The sequence below is a fragment of the Leptonychotes weddellii genome, chromosome 5, assembly GCF_054177405.1.
Source record: "Leptonychotes weddellii isolate Sample4059 chromosome 5, ASM5417740v2, whole genome shotgun sequence".
NCBI lineage: Eukaryota > Metazoa > Chordata > Mammalia > Carnivora > Phocidae > Leptonychotes > Leptonychotes weddellii.
Window position 1 is genome coordinate 156,894,274 of NC_138373.1, and position 19,243 is coordinate 156,913,516.

Here is a 19,243-nt window from a genome sequence, read left to right on the forward strand (position 1 = left end):
CATGTGGAGGGGTTGAGAGCTGGGTTTGACCCTGGGTTTTCTCCTACTCTGAGCTTGTCATCTCCAGCATGTGCCAGTGTCCTGGGGTCTGTCTCCCTCCCTCTTTCCTCAAATAAACAGAATAACGAGCTCGAACACTGCTCTTGGGGTTCAGGGAGACAAGGCGTGCGTAGTGGCCACCATGGTAGCCAGTAGCCGGGGCTGTCACTGTCCCAAACACTAGCACAGGTCAGCCAAGAGGCGACCTCCCGAGGCTCTGCAAGGTGATCCCACATCCCAGAGGCTTTTCCTTGTCCCCCTCCCTTGCTGTTTCTGGAAGCCCCCATCACCCTGGACGTTTGCTCCTTTCCCTCGAAGCTCACTCCCTCGGTAACACGTCATGAGCAAGGCAGTCAAAACACGAACCACTGGGGCACCTGGGTGGCTCAGATGGTTAAGCATCTGCCTTCAGCTCAGGTCATGATCTTCAGGTCCTGGGATCGAGCCCCACGTTGGGCTCCCAGCTCAGCTGGGGAGTCTGCTTCTCCCTCTCTTTCTGCCTCTACCCCTGCTTGTGCTCTCTCTGTCTCTCTCTCTCAAATAAATAAATAAATAAATCTTTTTTAAAAATCTTAAAACAAAAGCCGCGAACCATTTATAAAGGTCTGTTGGGGTCACTACAAAGGCTGTTCAGACAGGAAGGCCACAGAGTCCATTAACTCGTCATCTCGTCAGGGTCTCGCTTGGATCGTGCAATCCCTGATTTTCTGGGTCAAGGACACTGCTGCCAAAAGGGATGTTCATATGAAGAACACGGCTTCAGAGCCAGCTGAGGGGCATGGGTTCAAGTCTTGGCACGGTCTCTTTCTAGCTGTGTGACCAGGCCATGTTACCTGATATCTGTGAGTTTATTTCCACTTGTAAAACGACAAGAGTCTTCTCACTGAGTTTTTACGAGGATTATGTGAGGCTTTGCGCAAGATGCTCTTTCCTTCTGCCAGGAATGCTCCTTCCTGCTGCTTTTATTTTTCTTTAAAGTATCTCAAACATACAGAAAAATATACAGTAGGACACCTGCCACCCAGATTTACAAAGGTAATGTTTTATCACACTGCCTCATGCCTTCTGTCTAAAGTGCAACCTACGGGAGCTAAGGTCCGGCGGGACCCTCTGCCCAGTCCCACTTTCCTCTCTGCAGGGGACCAGCATCGTAAAACTGGCATGAGCTTTCCCAGATGTGTGTCCATACCCACCGACCACATTCAGTGCTGTCTGGTGTTGGAGATCTTACACGAATGTGTGGCCGTTGGTATCTCTGTTTGTTGCCCCAATGCTGCAGTGCTAACCGGCCACGACATGGGCCACTCTCACCTCTCCCGGCTGATCCGCAAGCTCCCACGCCACCATTCCTTCCATTCGTGGTTTGTCTCCGGTCTACACGATGGTGGTGTCAGGGTGGGTAACCTGTATCCCCGTGGGGGCTGCTTTATCCGCAGACGCCCCGTGCTGACATCCTTTAGTCCCATAGATGCCACTCGTTTCCAAGTTTCCTTGGGTGGGGTCTTCTCCACGCCTCCTTCAGGGAGGCCATTCCATATATGTGTGACATGGTGAGCTTGCTTTGTCATACTCTATACTCCCCCGGGGGTCCCCCAACCTCCTAAATGATTTTTGTTTGCACACATTGAAGGCTCGCTCTGTACTGTAAAGTTCTGTGGGTTTTGACAAATGCATCCTGTTGTGTCTTCACCATTATGTTCTCATATGAATTGTTTCACCATCTCCAAACAAACCTCTGTTTCACCTGTTCAGCATCCCTCCCCCCCTCCCTGCAGCAACTCACCTTTGTACCAAACCTATAATTCAGCTTCCCCAAAACGTCAGATATTTAAATTGTATAGTTTTTTTTTTTTAAGATTTTATTTATTTATTCATGAGAGACAGAGAGAGAGAGAGAGAGAGAGAGGCAGAGGGAGAAGCAGGCTCCCAAGGAGCAGAGAGCCCGATGCGGGACTCGATCCCAGGACCCCGGGATCACGACCTGAGCCGAAGGCAGACACTTAACCGTCTGAGCCACCCAGGTGCCCTTAAATTGTATAGTTTATAACCTTTTAAGACTGGCTTTTCTTTTTATCCTTCCACCTATCGAAGGGCATCTTGGTTACTTCTGATTTGGGGAGATTAACACTAAAGCTTATATAGACATCCGTGTGTAGGTTTTTGTGTGAACTTAGTCCTCAGATCACTTGGGTAAATACCTAGAGTGTTATTCCTTTAAGACTGCTTTGCCAAACTGTCGTCCAACATGGCTGCACCATTCTACCGTCCCAGAAGCCACGAGCGAGCGTTCCTGTCACTGCACATCCTTGCCAGCATGCAGTGTTGTCAGGGGTTTCTTTAAGTTTTTTTAAAGATTTTATTTATTTATTTATTTATTTGAGAGAGGGCACACACAAGCAGGGAGAGGGGCAGAGGGAGAGGGAGAAGCAGGGTCCCCGCTGAGCAGGGAGCACGACGCAGGACTCAATCCCAGGACCCCAGGATCATGACCTGAGCCGAAGGCAGACGCTTAACCGACTGAGCCCCACCAGGCGCTCATGTTTGTTTGTTTTAGCCAGTCCAATAGGTGCATAGTGATGTCTCGTTTTAATTCACAATTTCCTAATGACAAGTGATACTGATTTGCTACCATTCTTCAGTGAGGTATCTGTTCAGATCTTCTGCCCATTTTTTAATTGAGTTGTTTGTTTTATTGTTGAGTTTTAAGACCTCTCTGTGTATTTTGGATACAAGTCTTCTATGAGATGTGTGTTTTGCGAATATTTCCTCCCTGCCTGTGGCTTGTCTTTTTCATTCTCTTGGCGGTGTCTTTTGCAGAGCAGAAAGAAGTTTTTAATTTTAAGAAAGTCCAACTTAATTTTTTTTGTAATTTTTCATGGATTATTGCTTTCAGTGTAGCCCACACGGATTTTTATCCTGTGTTCTGGTGTGATTTACTGAGTTAACATTTGCAGAAGAGCTGGAGGGAAGCAGAGTACAAATTGTGTGTAGGCCGAGCTGGGGTGGGGGAGGGGAGACAGCTGGGTATGTGGGTCCAGAACCCAGGGGCGGCCCAGCGGCAGGTTTGGGGATGCCACAATGGTAACTGGAGGCACACGGGCAGGGGTGGGACAGCCCAGGACAGGGGCCAGCCCAGGCAGGGAAGTCTGCCCACTAGCCGGCACCTCCCACATGCAATCATGTCCTCGTAAACCTGGTATAGAAATCGATGATGGTGTCTGGAATACTCATCAGTGTTTCTCCTCTGTTCTCAGACACCCTCTCACCAGCTTCGAGCCCCTCGTCGGTCACTTACCCGGTGGCTCCCGGTAGTGTTGATGAACCTTCCAGCATAGCCTTGAACATTGAATGTAGAATCTGTGGGGACAAAGCCTCAGGCTACCATTACGGAGTTCACGCGTGTGAAGGCTGCAAGGTACGGTGGACCCCGGCAGGGAGGAGAATCCCTGCTCGGGACAACAGGTGCTTCCTTTTATTTTAAACACAGATTTTCATCATCACTGGAAAGATCTGGCAACCAGAGGTGGCAGGCCCCCACATCACGCTTTTAGGACTTTGTGTACACTCTCCAGCTTTGGTACTTCATGTACCTGATGCGTGGGGGATCGAGTCATCTCAGTGTTCGGTTAAAATCAGAAATCTCCTTCCCCTGTGCGTGCTGAGACAGTTTACCAACTTTTGGACGATACCACAGCCTTTCCTGGTGCAGGCACGACCCGAGTCCTTGACACAGCAATGCCACGCCCGAGCCCGGGCTGGCCTCAGAGGCCTGGGCCGCAGGGAGGAAAGGCCACGCTGCCTTCTGACGGGCAGGATTCTCTCTTCAACCTCATGATCCTGTGCCTGCTCTGGCCATCCCACTTTACAGACCTAGATATCCAACTGAGGGAAGGTGCCAACCTCCCCTCCTGTTCCCCAAGAAATTGCTGTCCCTGCTCCCGCGGGCCCGCCGGACCTGCCCCATCTGAACTATGCAGGAATGAGTGGGAAGCAAACAGAAAAAGAACCAAAGCAAATACAGACTCCTTCACAAGCCTTCTGACCACGAACCTGTGAAATAGCCTTTCCTACCTGGCTGTGCCTGAATTCCTGGTGTTACATTTTGTTTCTCATGGACTAAATACTGAAGTTTCTTGGTAGAGTTTAGTGCTTTTGTAAAGCACGAACATTGTTTACGAACAGGTGGCTTCCTTTTATTGGTTTATTATCATTTTTGTCTTTCAGGGAGTTAGTATTCTCTTACGTAGAGATTTGTGTAGTCACAAATCGGGACGTGAGTTGGGGAGGGAAAGTGACACTTGTGTGAATCGGAACGGGACTGAGTGACTCTGGGAGACCACAACCGGGTCTTCCCAAGCCAGACGAGGACGTCTTGAAACGACTTTGAATTTTGCCTCATTTTGTTAGTTCTTCATCTTACATGTAACGCAATTTAGATTTTTCAGTTTGTCCCAATTAAGTCAGACTTCTTAGAATGACTCCGCTAATTTCAGTCCATTTGGAAAGTACAGTAAGTGAATGACCAGAAACGTGAGTAAAGCCACAGCGCTGACTTAGCGGCCGCCGTAGCCCCTCCCCAACCGTGCGTCCATCCCACAGGGTTTCTTCCGGAGAACCATCCGGCTGAAGCTGGCCTATGACAAATGTGACCGCAGCTGCAAGATTCAGAAAAAGAACCGGAATAAGTGTCAATACTGTCGTTTCCACAAGTGCCTTTCGGCCGGGATGTCCCATAACGGTAGGTGAGGTTGTCTAGCGTGCTTCCCCAGCCCGTGCCTCAGCTTACCCCCCTTGTCTGGTTGCTGCAGACTGTGCTTTGAATGAATGTGTGGCAACACTTCGTGCCCAGATCATTTTGCAACCAGAATAGCCCCAAAAGGGAGCAGGGTCACATAGCTGAGACCCAGCAGAGCTCCTGCAATTCCCCTTAGACACTTCTCCTGGTAAGACTTTGATGGAAGGTTTTCAGACCGATTGGAAATGCCCCCAGGACGCCAGAATGGTCCCAGAGTCTGCACAAAGCATGTGCCATTGCAAACACCGTCCCATGTGGCTAACGTCATTATTCTGAACCCTACTGTCACTTTAGAACGCGCCAGTGATGACGCGAAGGTAAATCTAAAATGACTAATTCCTAGCAGTTGCATGTCCACCTTCTGGACAAAGAAAAAGGTGTCACATGAACTCGCCCTGGGGGAAACTGCCATCTCCTTGAACTAAGGGTCAATTTGGGACCTCATGACAGGAAACAACCTTCAACTGATCCTGTTGACGAAATGAGGGATTGCCTTTCCTTTGAACCTCTTGAAAGGGTCCAGAATTGATGGAGGGTTGAGTTTTATTTTCCTCTCTCCAGAACAGAACGTTGACTAGTCCTGAGGGGCAGCTTTGCTCTCGTGGTTGAATTCTCGGTGCGCGCTCTCCGCCCAGCAGCCGGTCCCCTGCCGTGCGCCCCAGTGCTCACCTCTGCCCCCTTCCCGTTCTCTCCCGTGTCCCCCCCTTCCCGCCCCCAGCAATTCGCTTTGGACGCATGCCAAGATCTGAAAAAGCAAAACTGAAAGCGGAAATTCTCACCTGTGAACATGACCCAGAAGATGCAGAAACGGCAGATCTGAAGTCCCTCGCCAAGAGAATTTACGAGGCCTACCTCAAGAACTTCAACATGAACAAGGTCAAGGCCCGGGTCATCCTCGCAGGGAAGGCCAGCAATAACCCGGTAGGTGACCTCGCTGCTGCTTGGGCTCCCACCTGAGGTGGCCCCCTGGCCACAGGGAGGGGCTGAGGAGACAACGGTTGGATGGCGGGAAGGTGGGATGGCAGTGTGGGCCCCGAGGCAGCAGGCCGAGGCAGCTCATCAGCAACTCCGATCTTCAGGTTCCTCCACCTCAGAGCTCCTAGCAACGAGGTCATTACAATGACTGTGTAATTAATACACCAAAAAGAAAAGAAAAGAAAAGAAAAAATCTGGTTAATAGCTTAGGGTCATCTCTTAAATGCATTTTTTAAAAACCTCTATTTTTTTTTCTTAAATTTCTATTTTAATGCCAGAAAATGAAAGCATTTTCTTTCCCTCAACAGTGTTCTGGCATCCTTCCCCTAAATCTCCTCCCTCCTCTCCAACCCCCCTGCCCTGCAGCCCCCCACCCATCCCACTCCTGTTTCTTCAGTGAAAAGGCAAGGACATCTCTGGGTTTAGAAAGGGCTGTTTGTTTACAGAAACTCCGTTGTCTTCTCTGGACAGTTCTGGGCTTTTTCTGTAGTGCACTCTGCCACCTGACCCCAACCCCGCGGTCGGCTCAGTCTCTGTGTCCATTGCAGAGCTGATCTCAGAGCTACTTCAAAGAGGGGCCAGCCCAGGGTTGGCTAATGAAGATATTTTACCTTTTTCCTATGAGCATGGCAAAACAGGTTTAATTTGTACTAATGAGTAGCTTAAAGCGATCCTGATTGGGAATTACAAGCTGGAATTTTTAGTCACAGGAAAATGAAGTATTTCACAAGGAACTTACTTTCATGAACAAACCAAACCTCTCTTTTACTGAGTCTTTAATTCTTCAGTAAAATTCTCCAATTAAATAGGCTGAGACATTTCAGAAGGGCTCAAGCAAACTCTATTAAATTGGTAAAACTACACCCATGCTGGGAGGCCCCAGGGGCTTTTATAAATTAGACCCTTTCTGGATCATAAGGGTGAAAGCAAAGTAACCTTTTAATTTTGAGTTTCTCTCCTGGAAATGGTTAGGAGAGATCTTCCTTCCATTTCTCTCTTGGGTTTTTAGAATTTAAAGGGAACTTAAAAGTCAACTTTACTCTTAACCAAACACTCTTGTTTAATATTAGTTTCATTCCCACGGAGTATCCTTCTGCATACCCCACTGAGATCTGCACGCTCTTGGAAGGAGCCCTGTCCCCCTTGGCCTGAGCTCGGAGCTCACAGTGCGGGCCACAGCCTCTGCTTTTCTATTTTCCGTGGCCTGTAGATCATCTAACACGAAGACCTACAGCTCACCTAGAACTGGTTAGGGGCTGGGTGGGCCAGGAGGGGGATGCTGTGGGAAGGTGGCCAGGAAACGGTGGAGGGAGGGTCTTGGGAGGAGGAAGGAAGCTGCCGGAAGCATGTAGATCCCATTGTTTTGGGAAAATATGGGTGTTAGCTGAGGGTTGAGGGTGGTGGGAGAGATAGTGAGTGTTTCTGTCTGGGCATGGGGCTGGTCTGAGCCACTGAGATTTCAGAACCGGAGGCCAGAAAACCACCAGGGCCCTTAGTGACCTGGTCGGAGCTCGTCAGGGCCCTGGCTGCCCTATGACTTGAGGGTGGCAGAAACAGAAGCAGAGCTGAGGCACAGAGGTACATCAGTCCCATCTGAACTTGGCTTCCAAAAGACGTGCTTTTCAACAGCGTCTTAAAAAGTTGGTGTGTTGACGCTTGAGGTGTTAAAAATACCACAAGAATGCTCTCCAGGAGGCCACATGCAGTGAGAGGGTGAGGAGCATTGAAGTCCGTGGGAATGAAAGAACGCACTAGTACTCGTATTTTGTAATGTCACAGACCGTCATAACCTTCTTCATTCAAATGAAGGGGACCGCATACGTTTATCTCAAAGGTTCCCATATTGCTCAAACTTGTCGGGAATAATCTTTAGAGTCTTTGAATGTCTTCAGTTATGGAGAACCTGTATCCTCTAAGAAGATAATTGAATTTTAGACAAAATCATGAGTGCTTTGTAGCCAGTCACTAACAGTCAAGTGTCTTGTCTGAGAAGAATGAATGAAGCAAGGGGATGAGATTTTGGCACGTGGCCGAGAATAGATTCTAACACGCGTTTTGAAAGGGCCTTCAGCATTATTCTCAGCGTTTCAAGATCTTTGGGACAAGGGGCCCCCTGGGTGCCATCCTGAAATGGCTCTGGGGGGTATGTTGCCCCACGTGGTGGGGTTTTGCCCACAGCGTTACGCTGAAATATTACACCGACAACTTAAGTTGCCTTAAGACTGAAAAACATTCTTAATATTTTATACCGTTTCTTGAAACGTGTAGTAAAATCTAACCAAAAGCTTATTAAATGGTTTCATCTGAAGCAATTGTACCAATAAATCACAATTTTTTCCTAAAACATGGTGCTGCCTGATTTTATGTAGACAATGCTATTTAGATGTATGTAAAGATGAGTTCTTGTCAGTGGCATCATTAACACACACAGAACACCATCAGGCGTGAGCACGAGTGATAGATGTCAGTTAGGAGAACCTTCTGGTCTTGGTGGGGAGTGATTTGGGGGGGGGCTGGGCAGCTTTCTGCTCGTGCTATTTAAACTCCTGACAACATGCTTTATTTATCTGAAATGACCACCTGTGATGTCAGATACATTCATATTCAAACTTAAGTATAAAAGGCGCATTCCATAATTAAATATAAGCAGCATGGATTTTTTTTAAATAGTCCTATCAACAGTGTTTATCAAGCGTGTTAGTATATGCATTTTCTCTTGAGTTTCCATAAACATTGGTTTCTAAATGTTACCACTGGTTTTGAATTGAGATGGTTTCTAATTTTGTCTGTTAATGAGGCCCTGCCTTCTTAAGATCCAAGTGATAATTTTATAAAAATGAAATGAAGTATTTGTACCAGATACATCCCCATTTACGAGAGTATGTTTTACATAAAACTAGTCCCGGGCGGGTCTCACGGGCGTGTGTCCTGTTTCACAAGGTCCTTTGCCTGGAAGGGCCCCGCATCGGGATTTCATGCCCTGCTGTCGCTGTCTTGAAATTCTTCATCATTTTTGAACAAGGGGGCCCACGTTTTCATTTTGCCCCAAGCCCTGCAAATTCCATGGCCGGTCCCGCACCGGTCGTGAGAATCTCCAGCAAAGGACGCAAGTGCTCTGGGATCACACATTTGGGGAACCCCTGCCCAGCCTGTCCCTGTTCCTGAAGCTTCCCCAGCACACACCTGCTGCGGTAGAGACTCTGGAAGGCCCTAACTTCATTTATCTCAGCGTTTCCCAAATTTCTTTGGGCCACACAACTTTTGTTTTTAATGCCTTTATTTCTGCCGAAGGTTACAAAGCCAGTGACACAGCCAAGGTGGCCTACTAGTGTATTTTCTGGAATTGAAGGGATACTGCTGTGTATCCCTAGAATGTTAATTCCTTCAATGTGAGCAACTTCCCAGAAAACAGAACTGCCCCCAAACTTTCCCCAAACAACAGTAATCCGGCCTGCTTTTACAGTCTCTGGAAAGAGATGGTTTTAGTCTTCCTTAACCAGACTTGAGATGGTCAGGACTTTGGCTTTGAATTTTGTATTCAGATTGTTTTCACTCACGCACAGGTAATTTTTCCAGTATCCCCTTTCTTCAGACTTAGAATCAAATTGTTTTTTTTATCCAACGCTGCATTGTAAAGTCTGATTTTGGTTAAACATTTCTCAGACAATCCCTTGCATTGTTCCAAGGCGCTTGCCTTGCTTCTGAGACAAGGACACCCTCCAGGTGCCCTGAAGATGGTTTTTTGCTGTGATTCCTCCAGGTGCTCTTGGGAGCCCAGGAATAGGGGACACATCGTGCCGTGGGGCCAGATAGAGTGTCAGTGACATGTTTTGCCCATTGGCAGAGTGGGTCTTAAAATCATGTAGGCATTCTACATTTTATGCATCCTGGTAGGAATTGAAAATAATGCTTCAGCCCACCTCATTACTGATCTATAGAACACATTATAAATCAGAGAGATCGCCGAGAGACTGTCATTTCTTCTGCTCTGCGCACAAATCCGGTGTACATTTTGGGCAGCAGCACAAAACATTTATGTTGTTCCCCTGTGGCCCACCAGATAATATAATCCCTCCTGGGCATGCTGGCTTCAAATAATAGGGCCAACCGTCTCTTCTTTCCTCCACTAGGTACTTAGAAAATGGCAGGACCCGTGGGCTTAGAAGCAAATGGTATATGGCAACATGTAGGCTGCTGGCCCAGGGGTTTGCACTTGTTCCAGAACACAGAGCACCAAAGTGCAGATCTCAGTCTTACACACAAGGAGGTGAGGGTCCTTCAAGATTTTCCCAGGTTACTCCCAGAGAGCAAGGGCTTAACAATGCTTGTTTGCTTATTGCTACGCAAACACAAACACCAACTTCCCGAGTTCTATTTACCTGCCAAATTTACTCATACGGCAGTTGTCAGGTAACAATGGTTATCTCCAAAGTTCATAAAATGGTAAAATTAAGAATTACTGTAGGATGGGCGAAAGAGGTGAAGGCACACATTTTTAGTAATAAAATTAATAAGCCCTGGGGATGAAAAGGACATTATGAGGACTACGGTCAGTAATATTGTAGTTACACTGTCATGACTCCACTCGAGGGGTGGGCACTGCCTAATGTGTAGATGTGTCGAATCACGCCATGCTATGCCCCTAAAACTCATGAAACATTGTGTGTCAACTGTTCTTCAGTGATAAAAATTTCAAAGCTATTGTAGTTAGGGCCATTGCAGAGGTATTTAGGAGTGCAGAGAATATTACAAAGTATTAAAAGTGCTTTGCAGATATTCTCTCGTTAGCTTTATTGCCGAAATCAGGACTTAGCTTTCATAGCAATGAAATCCCCACCCGGTGTCAGGCACTGATGATGATTATCTTACTGATTTGTATCGCTAGTTCCCTATGAATGTCTTTGTGTCCCCAACCAATTTTGAGGTTATTTAAGGCCGAAGACTACATCTTGTTCCTGTTGCACTTCTCCGCAGGTGACCTGCGGGCGGCGGCTGCTCATCAGTTCATTGATAATTAAGAGGACAGCCTGTCACCAGTGACCTGGCTCATTTCCATGTCTTTCTTTGCAGCCCTTTGTCATCCACGACATGGAGACATTGTGTATGGCTGAGAAGACTCTGGTGGCCAAGTTGGTGGCCAACGGCATCCAGAACAAGGAGGCGGAAGTCCGCATCTTCCACTGCTGCCAGTGCACGTCCGTGGAGACCGTCACCGAGCTCACCGAGTTCGCCAAGTCCATCCCTGGCTTCGCCAACTTGGACTTGAATGATCAGGTCACTTTGCTGAAATACGGAGTTTATGAGGCCATATTTGCCATGCTGTCTTCTGTGATGAATAAAGACGGGATGCTGGTAGCATATGGAAATGGTTTTATAACTCGTGAATTCCTAAAGAGCCTAAGGAAACCGTTTTGTGATATCATGGAACCTAAGTTTGATTTTGCAATGAAGTTCAACGCGCTAGAGCTGGACGACAGTGATATCTCCCTTTTTGTGGCTGCTATAATTTGCTGTGGAGGTAAGTCGTTGGCCGAATGTGGTGCCACGTCACCTGCAGCCTCCTATCCCCGCAGGACAGCAGGAAATCTGGTCTGTGCGTGAGTGGTGCCCAGTGGAGTGCACACTGGCAGGCGGGAGGGCGTCTGAGCCCCTGCGTCGCCACCGCGGGGAATTAAGTGAGAATTATACTGTATCATAGCATAGCATACGTTATTATATGTAAATACATATTTGTACATTATATAAATATGTTCCATCCATAATTATGTTACATACATGATATTCTATTTCCAAGTATAATATAACTATATCAAGTATATTAGGTGCAATGGTAATATAATTTTATCTAACATATCTAATATCTAATACATCTTAGAATCATAATATACGGTGTGTATTGTTATAGAATTCTATTATTATAGTATCATATCCATATCATAGACAGTATTCTATGAAATGCCATACAGATGTTAGTACAGTTTATCTCACTATTGGTATATTTATTCTATTTCATAATGAAAAATATCGGTAGCTAACTGGCGGTGTTTGCAGTTTGCCTTGCCAAAGGAAATGGATCCCAGTGAAGGAAAATCTGGGCCTCTCTGCAGGGAAGCTGGCTCTGCAGCTCCCAGAATTTTGGCTCAGTGTCCTGTTCCTTTAAATAACCCTGTCCTGGTAGAAGAAGGTCATCCCCATACTGTAAACTCAGCTGACCTCACCCAGCCTGGGGGAGACCGACGAGGCGACCACCGACCGCCGCCACAAACTGCTAGAAGGTGTGCCCCACAGTTGGCTGACTGGTGGAGCTGAGGCTGGTCACAGCCGCCCAGACTCCGGAAGCCCCACAAGGCCCATCCCTGCTGTCCCTGTTACTATCCAGCTGTGCACGGTCAGGTGGAGGGAGTCCTTATGCTCTGGCAAAAAATGTAAAATGCAGAACAGTTGTACGTAAGCTACCCTTGTCCTTTGTATGCTCAAGATGTAGTGTTGTGGGTAAAAAGCAGTTGCACCACCCTCATGAGTGGTAGGAGCACAGTTTTCTAAAAGAAATTATAATCATATATCAATCCTGGGGCACCTGGGTGGCTCAGTCAGTTAAGCCTCTGACTCTTGGTTTTGGCTCAGGTCATGAACTCAGGGTCGCGAGATCGAGCCCAGTATCAGGCCCCGCACTGAGTGGGGAGCCTGCTTCAGAGTCTCTCTCTCTCCCTCTGCCCCTCCCCCCCCCAATGCTGGCTCTTTCTCTCTCAAAAAAAAAAATCATGTATCAATCCTATATATAGAAAAGGGTCTGGTGTAATACACATTAAACCTCATGAGGGGGATTCGCTTTCTGTTTTTTTTAATCTGTTTAAAAAGTGAGTAATTATATTCATTTTACAACCAAAAAAAGCAATGAAAAAATCCACACCCTTAGCAACACTTTTAACGATCCTAGTAAGGACGGGGCTTTGAAGAGAGCACTGCCTATTGGACAGGGACGGGGACAGGGTGTGTTCTGGACCCAAGGCAGGACGCGTGGTCTCAGGCTGCCTGGGAGGTCCGGTGCCTGCGGTTGAGCTACCCCAGGGAGGGCGTGTGGTGTGTTCGCTGACCTGCCGGGACCAGACCTCAGGCCTCCCTGGGGCTCGGCAGCATCCTGTGCAGCTACCATCTGCCACCTTGTTCCCCAGTCTATGCAGCTGACTCGTACCGGAAGACTGTAGCATTCCTACCCTCACAGCGCTTTACGCCACAAAACCAAGTCTAACACAATCACACTCCTTCACGTGGTGATGGAAAACCTGAAACCAAATATCTAGTTTTCATTCAAGAAGAAGTATTTCATTTCATATTATGCAAAACTGGTTGTTTTAATCATCATCCGAATGTATGGTTACTCCTAATGTTTTGGGGTTTTTCCCAAAATGATAAACCCAAAATGAAAGGGCCATGCTGCAGGGCAGCTGGTCGATTTAAGGTAGTACACAAATATTTAGGACCGAGTATTTGTCCTGTCTGCCCAGTAGGCCCAGTGACTTTGGAAGAATGGAGTTCTGTCTTCCAGCCGAGTCAAAGGCGGAATAAGAAAGAAAGGCCACATAAAATAAGAATGTTTGGTTTCCCCAACCGATAAACAGTTACGAGGCGTCAGTGGAGTGATTATCACAAACATGTCTTCTTTCTTTTGAGAATAGATCGTCCCGGCCTTCTAAACGTGGGACACATTGAAAAAATGCAGGAGGGCATTGTGCACGTGCTCAAACTTCACTTGCAGACCAACCACCCAGACAACACCTTCCTCTTCCCAAAACTCCTTCAAAAAATGGCAGACCTCCGGCAGCTCGTCACAGAGCACGCGCAGCTCGTGCAGGTCATCAAAAAGACGGAGTCTGACGCCGCCCTGCACCCGCTGCTGCAAGAAATCTACAGGGACATGTACTGAGGGCTTGAAAGTGAAACACACAAGCCACGTGCCAAGGACTTCTAAAGTCAACAGCACTACAGATGGGAAACGGGAGCAACATCGCTTTGCACAAATTCCACCATTTTCACCTCAGAGAATGGGACGGATGAGCCCTAGGTAACTGGAACCCTAGACCACATTTCTTTCTTTTTCACACCAGTACTTCTGAGAACGTGCAAAGTATTAAAATGCTGGTGACAGGTAGCTGATAGGCAGTTCTTAGAAAATTAAGGGGAATGATGCCCAGCGGTCTGATTTTAACTCACCTGATATTAATCGATGCAGATTTCTTGATATCACATGAGTAACATAGCGCTGAATTAACTGGTGACCTCGAAATACGTGGTCTGTCTTCGCCTTTTGCTGCCTTTTGACTGTTGCGCTCCCTTATCATTTTAAAAACTAATCAGCACTTTTTAACTTTTATAATCCTGTAAATCTAGATGAATCCAAAGGTTAGGTGTTTTTAAAAAACAGCAAAATATTTATTGGGAAGACTCTAATTCTGTTTCCTGAATTTGAAGACAGACAACGTGCTGTTTCTTAATCATAGGATTTAAAATTTCAGAGGATTCTTTGATAAGCTATCCAAACACAGCAGTCGGTTGGTTTTCACTGTGTTCGTGGTTGTGACTTAATAGGGCGGAAGGGCCTGTTTCCAGGTTTGTATAGAAGATCCCAGAAAGCCGCATCTCAAGACTCCCCCTGGACTCGATGCTCTGCCTGTTTCAAGCTGGCATCTGGAGTCAGCAGGAGCAAGACAAACGGAAAGTATGTCAGTTGTCCATCCCTCTGACCTATTTCCTATCAAATCAGAACCAACTGAGTCAGATTGTTTGGGGGCCATGATAGCGTTTTCGGGGGCAAACTGACAAGTTGTTTGTCAGTGTTCCTCTGGGCCCCATGTGTCAAGGCAGCTCCTTGGCCTTTTCCTGTGTTGCTTTTTAAAATACGCAGCTTTATTTTTTTTTTTTAAAGATTTTATTTATTCATTTATTTGAGAGAGTGAGAGAGAGAGAGAGCACACGAGAGGGGGGGAAGGTCAGAGGGAGAAGCAGACTCCCCGCCGAGCAGGGAGCCCGACGCGGGACTCGATCCCGGGACTCCAGGATCATGACCCGAGCCGAAGGCAGTCGCCCAACCAACTGAGCCACCCAGGCACCCCGCAGCTTTATTTTTTTAACTCTTGGTGGCAGTAGCTGCTCCCGAGAGTGTAGAAGGCGAGGCAAACAGGACTTTGGAGCGTGGGCCCCAAGGGGACCACGTGGAGAATGAGGGGGACAGGCACAGAGTCCTTCATGGGGCAGTTTTCCAATTACATAGGGAAGGCGGCTTTCCCAACATCTGAAATATTTGTTTCAGCCTCAAAGATCATTTCTCAACCCGGTCTGGTTATGAAAGCAGTGTTGATAGTGGTTTTCGTCCCAGAGCATATGGACCTGGAAAGACTCTTTCTGTCCACCGTGGTACGTAAATGTCCTGTCAGGGGATTTACAGCAGCCCCGCCCTCCAGGCCAGCCCGACCTGAGCTGACACCTCTGCAGGGGTGTCACTAGCCACCTGCCCCTGACCCCCTGCCTCATGGCAGCTCGTCGTAGCACCTGGTTGTGCCTTCGGCACCCCTCCCCCTCCGTCTCTAGAAAACGTGGCTCTAGAAGGTCGCTATACTTGCTCTGGAAGAATGATTAGGATTGAAATTGATAAAGTTCCCAAGGTCAGCATCATGGAAATTCAACAGGAGAGAGAACGATAAAACTGTAAGGTTTCAAATAGAAAAGGCGAACACATGTGCCCGTGCAAACGGGCACATCCTCCTCAAAATTAAACCTTAGTGGTAGTTTTCATTTTTATTTTGTTGAGAGAGCCAATCAAAGGATCTGTTGGAAGCAGATAAAAGTATTTCCACGTATGAATGATACCTGTCCAGAGGTCATCCCAAGTCAGAGGGCACGCACATCCATGTGGGCCTTCTTCCCTAAGACAAGGCCCCTCGGGCTGGTGCCACGTCTGTGTTGCCTCTGTCGACCACTGGCCTCTCTTCTCAGGTGTCCCAGGTAGATGCCATTGGCGGACGTGGCCTCAGAAAGGGACCCTCAAGACCCAGGCTTTCAGAAAAGTCACTCGCTCTGGTTCTGTTCTCATAAAACTTATTTTTAAAAGCTCTTTATTTCATGCATTCTGCCGCCGAAGTCACCGGGTTCTGTACTGCTAGTGTTAGTGAGCCTTTGGCTCTCTTGGGGCCCGGCTAGACTCCCAGCGATGTTCCCGGTGAGGCCACGAAGGAGGCTGCAGAGAGCGCAGCTCGAAAGTCACTTGAATTCGTTCACTGGTACCGATGGGAAGAAAATCACAGATTCCCGTTCATTTTAAGTAACAGTCACTGATTGCCACGCAGAATGTTCGGGCCATCTAATCAAAGATTTCTCAGTCCACCGACAGATACGGACAAATTATTCGCCCGTTCAGAATACTGTCGCATTTCCAGTAGGGACTCGTTAAAGCGCATTTATTGCCTGCTGGATTTCAGCAGACGTCAGCATGAAGTGGGGTAGATGTGACAGAACAGGTTCGAGAAGCCTCAGACCAGAGCACGGAGCCCCTCCTCTGCTGGGGAACTCGGCCCGCGGTGCAGCTCCCCTCACTACCACCTTGATGCCCTTCGGCAAGTCACTGTTTGTAGCCACAAGTGCCACATGCCTCAGAGACCACAAAATTACAACCAGCCTTTGTCTGCAGGGCTGACAAGGAACGAATCCTGAACTCAGCAGGCAGCTCCAGCTCCGGAGCTGGCCTGGCCCGCTCTCCCCAGTCCCACAGCGTCCCTCCCTTTCGTCCTCCCGGGCATTTCCAGCTGGGTGTCCCACACACGGAATCCTGCCCCTGCCACCTTGAGGGCTGCACACACCAGTGGCCGTTTTGGGGAAGCCCAGCATCATCAAAACCAGGATGCTGGCAACTGCATCAGCACAAGTGAGAGGCAGGGACAGTGTGGGAATCATCAAAGCGCCAGTGAGCCGCTTTCTTCCCGCCTTGCTCTCGAGTTTCCCTGTGGCCTTCCTGTAACTCTCGGATGAGATGCACTCCAAGCATCTCCCTAAAGAGTAGGTGTACATATGTCAATAAGAATGTGAAGTCCAGGAGAAGAACCTTGGTGCATGGTGCATTCAGGAATGCTTGTGAGAGCTATCCTTGTTTTAAAGGGACTCTTCATTTTAAGAGCAAGCATGTATCTTTCTGCATTTCGGATGCATTTCTTACACTGGGCCATCTGAAACTCTAAGGGAGCGAACAGCCTCAAGGATCATGTGGGGGTTCCAGAGACAGGACAGCGTCCTAAGATCTGAGCAGAAGCTCAAGGCACAAGTAAAATCCTTTGTTTAATGTGCGATAAGTAGATTATTAATTTAGCAACTACTGTTTCCCCAAATCTACAGCATAACAGCTACCTCAATATGATACATCAAAAGGCACAGTTAAAATTAAGGTACACGAAACACTCGGGGTCCTTTTGGAGCACCTACAGTCAGATCATTTATGAGTAAGATTCAGAAGTTACACACCTTTGCTTGATTGCACGCTGAGAGGCAGAAGGTCATGTGACTTCTTAAAGGCACTTCGGTTGAGCCTCCAAGATACACATGTGCAGAAGTTGCTGCCCCCAGTTTGGGTGAGTTGGAGCATGACCCAGGTCTGGAAGTGGGAACAGTCACTGGCCGCAGTGACCCGCCCTGTGGAGGGCCTCCCCTGCTCCTCGGCTGCACCTGCTGGCTGAGGCAGCCTGCTCAGGGAGAGACCCTGCCAGATGAGGCTGGAAGCAGATGCCTCCGGGCCGACTTAGCCGGGCTGTGACTTTTCAAGGCGCACTTGGGCCTCCTTGCTGCTTCTGGGCACTTCCTTCCTCGTGCTCCCTTCTTCAAGCCACAGCAGCACCAAGCACATTTGATACCTAGCCACTGCATACACGATGGAGGGTGGTTTTTTGATTTGTTTTTGTCTCGACCCAGTGGCCACACCCGTCTCTGGAATGTCTTACAAATGCCTGTTTCAAGAGGGGTACACTGTTTTGACCAACCTGCACTGCAGGTGTTCCTGGAGGGGTCACTTACTGAAAGCCTTTAAGTTCACAGCAGTGTGTCCATTCAGGATGGCAAGGACATCCCACTGTCTGTGGAAGTCACCAGCTACGATCGGTGCCAGCCACCGAGGGCTTACTGATTATTAAGTGTCCGTGGAAGTTTCTTCCCACGTACCCAGTCTTTATAGCACGGGCACAGCCCAGCACCGGGTGACTTCAAAGCCAGGCTCTCTGTACTTGTTCTTCTCCTTTTAAAAAAAAGTGGCCCAGCTTCTCTTAACTCTTGGTCCAAGCTGATGTATAGGGTTCCCCCTGGGATTAAGGATTCTTGCCAGGCTCCAAAGGTTGAGTCTACATTTTTTGCTGGGATATATATATGCCATTTTAACACAATTCAGGAAAATGGTCATTGACCCCCAGCCTGTGACACACACCAGAGTAAGGATAAAGGCAGTGAACTTTCCTCTGACTCAGGATAGAGGAGATCCATTACATTTCTCTGGAAACCACAATGCAAATTAGAGGGGATATTGAAAGTTGAAAAGACAATGAGGCTTCATGCGTTAGTTTAAAGAATTACAGAATTCTTTCCGTGATGCTGTTTTGTGGAGTGCAGCTGGGTGTCTTAATACTTCCATGGAGTGGGCTGAAGCTCATAAAGGCTGTGGGTGTGGCCCACGTATCCGGACAGCAACTGAGAGGCTAGCAGCCTGAGGCCTGGGACACCTTCTCAGGTCTAGCATGGGGCTCTCAGCAGACCATTTGCTTTTCAACATTTCAGGCTGAGACAAAGACAAGTGTCACCGTGTAACTACCCCACCTCGGGAAAACGGGGGTGGGGAGGACGGGGACCATATAATGTGGCTCAGCTGAAATACATACAGCCACATCCTTTTGGAATTCCTTGCCAAACAGAACAGACCAAACTGCACCCATGTTCAATGTCACGTCTTGATTGAAGCAATGGAGAATGTCAAGAACTCCAGTGGCCCCCTAGCTGTTCAATGCCTTATTTGCCAAAAAAAAAAAGAAAAACCACTAAGAAACTTTTTTTTTTTTAACATCAGAGATAGGGTTAAGACCTGGATCAGGTTTTTTTAATTTAAAATGTTTGCTATTTTGGGTCAAATGTGAAGAACTTCCCCAAGTGCTTCTCTGGAGAAGGAATATACTAGCCTCCTCCTCCCTTACCCTTCTCCCCACACCCAACATCTAAACTTTGCTAATTCGACAAACTGCGGCACCATGGAGACCAGTGCAGGGACCCGCCCTCCACCATGAGCCCGGAGGTGAGGGCTCTTGCCCCCAGGGGGGTCCTCCGGCCTCAGCATGGCCTCCTCAGGGCAGGGAGGTCAAGCTTCGGGCCCTGAAGACAAGTGAGTGACCGATCTTTCCAAAGTAAAATCATTCACTT

The 19,243-nt window shown here is 47.9% G+C and overlaps 1 protein-coding gene across 5 annotated transcripts in view; it reads left to right on the forward strand.

Moving 5' to 3' along the window:
* The window catches only part of PPARA (peroxisome proliferator activated receptor alpha), a 66,451-nt gene extending 47,587 nt beyond the window's left edge, over positions 1–18,864 (forward strand). For 4 of the 5 annotated variants that reach the window (XM_081822655.1, XM_081822652.1, XM_081822654.1 and 1 more), the window contains exons 4-8: positions 3,294–3,454; positions 4,639–4,777; positions 5,553–5,755; positions 10,880–11,327; positions 13,486–18,864. In XM_081822655.1, coding sequence (XP_081678781.1) covers positions 3,294–3,454; positions 4,639–4,777; positions 5,553–5,755; positions 10,880–11,327; positions 13,486–13,733 — 1,199 coding nt within the window. In that variant the 3' untranslated portion in view covers positions 13,734–18,864. Of the gene's footprint in view, positions 1–3,293; positions 3,455–4,638; positions 4,778–5,552; positions 5,756–10,879; positions 11,328–13,480 lie in introns of all 5 variants that reach the window. The other variant, XM_081822656.1, reaches the window with a different exon arrangement.
* Positions 18,865–19,243: the final 379 nt, after the last annotated feature.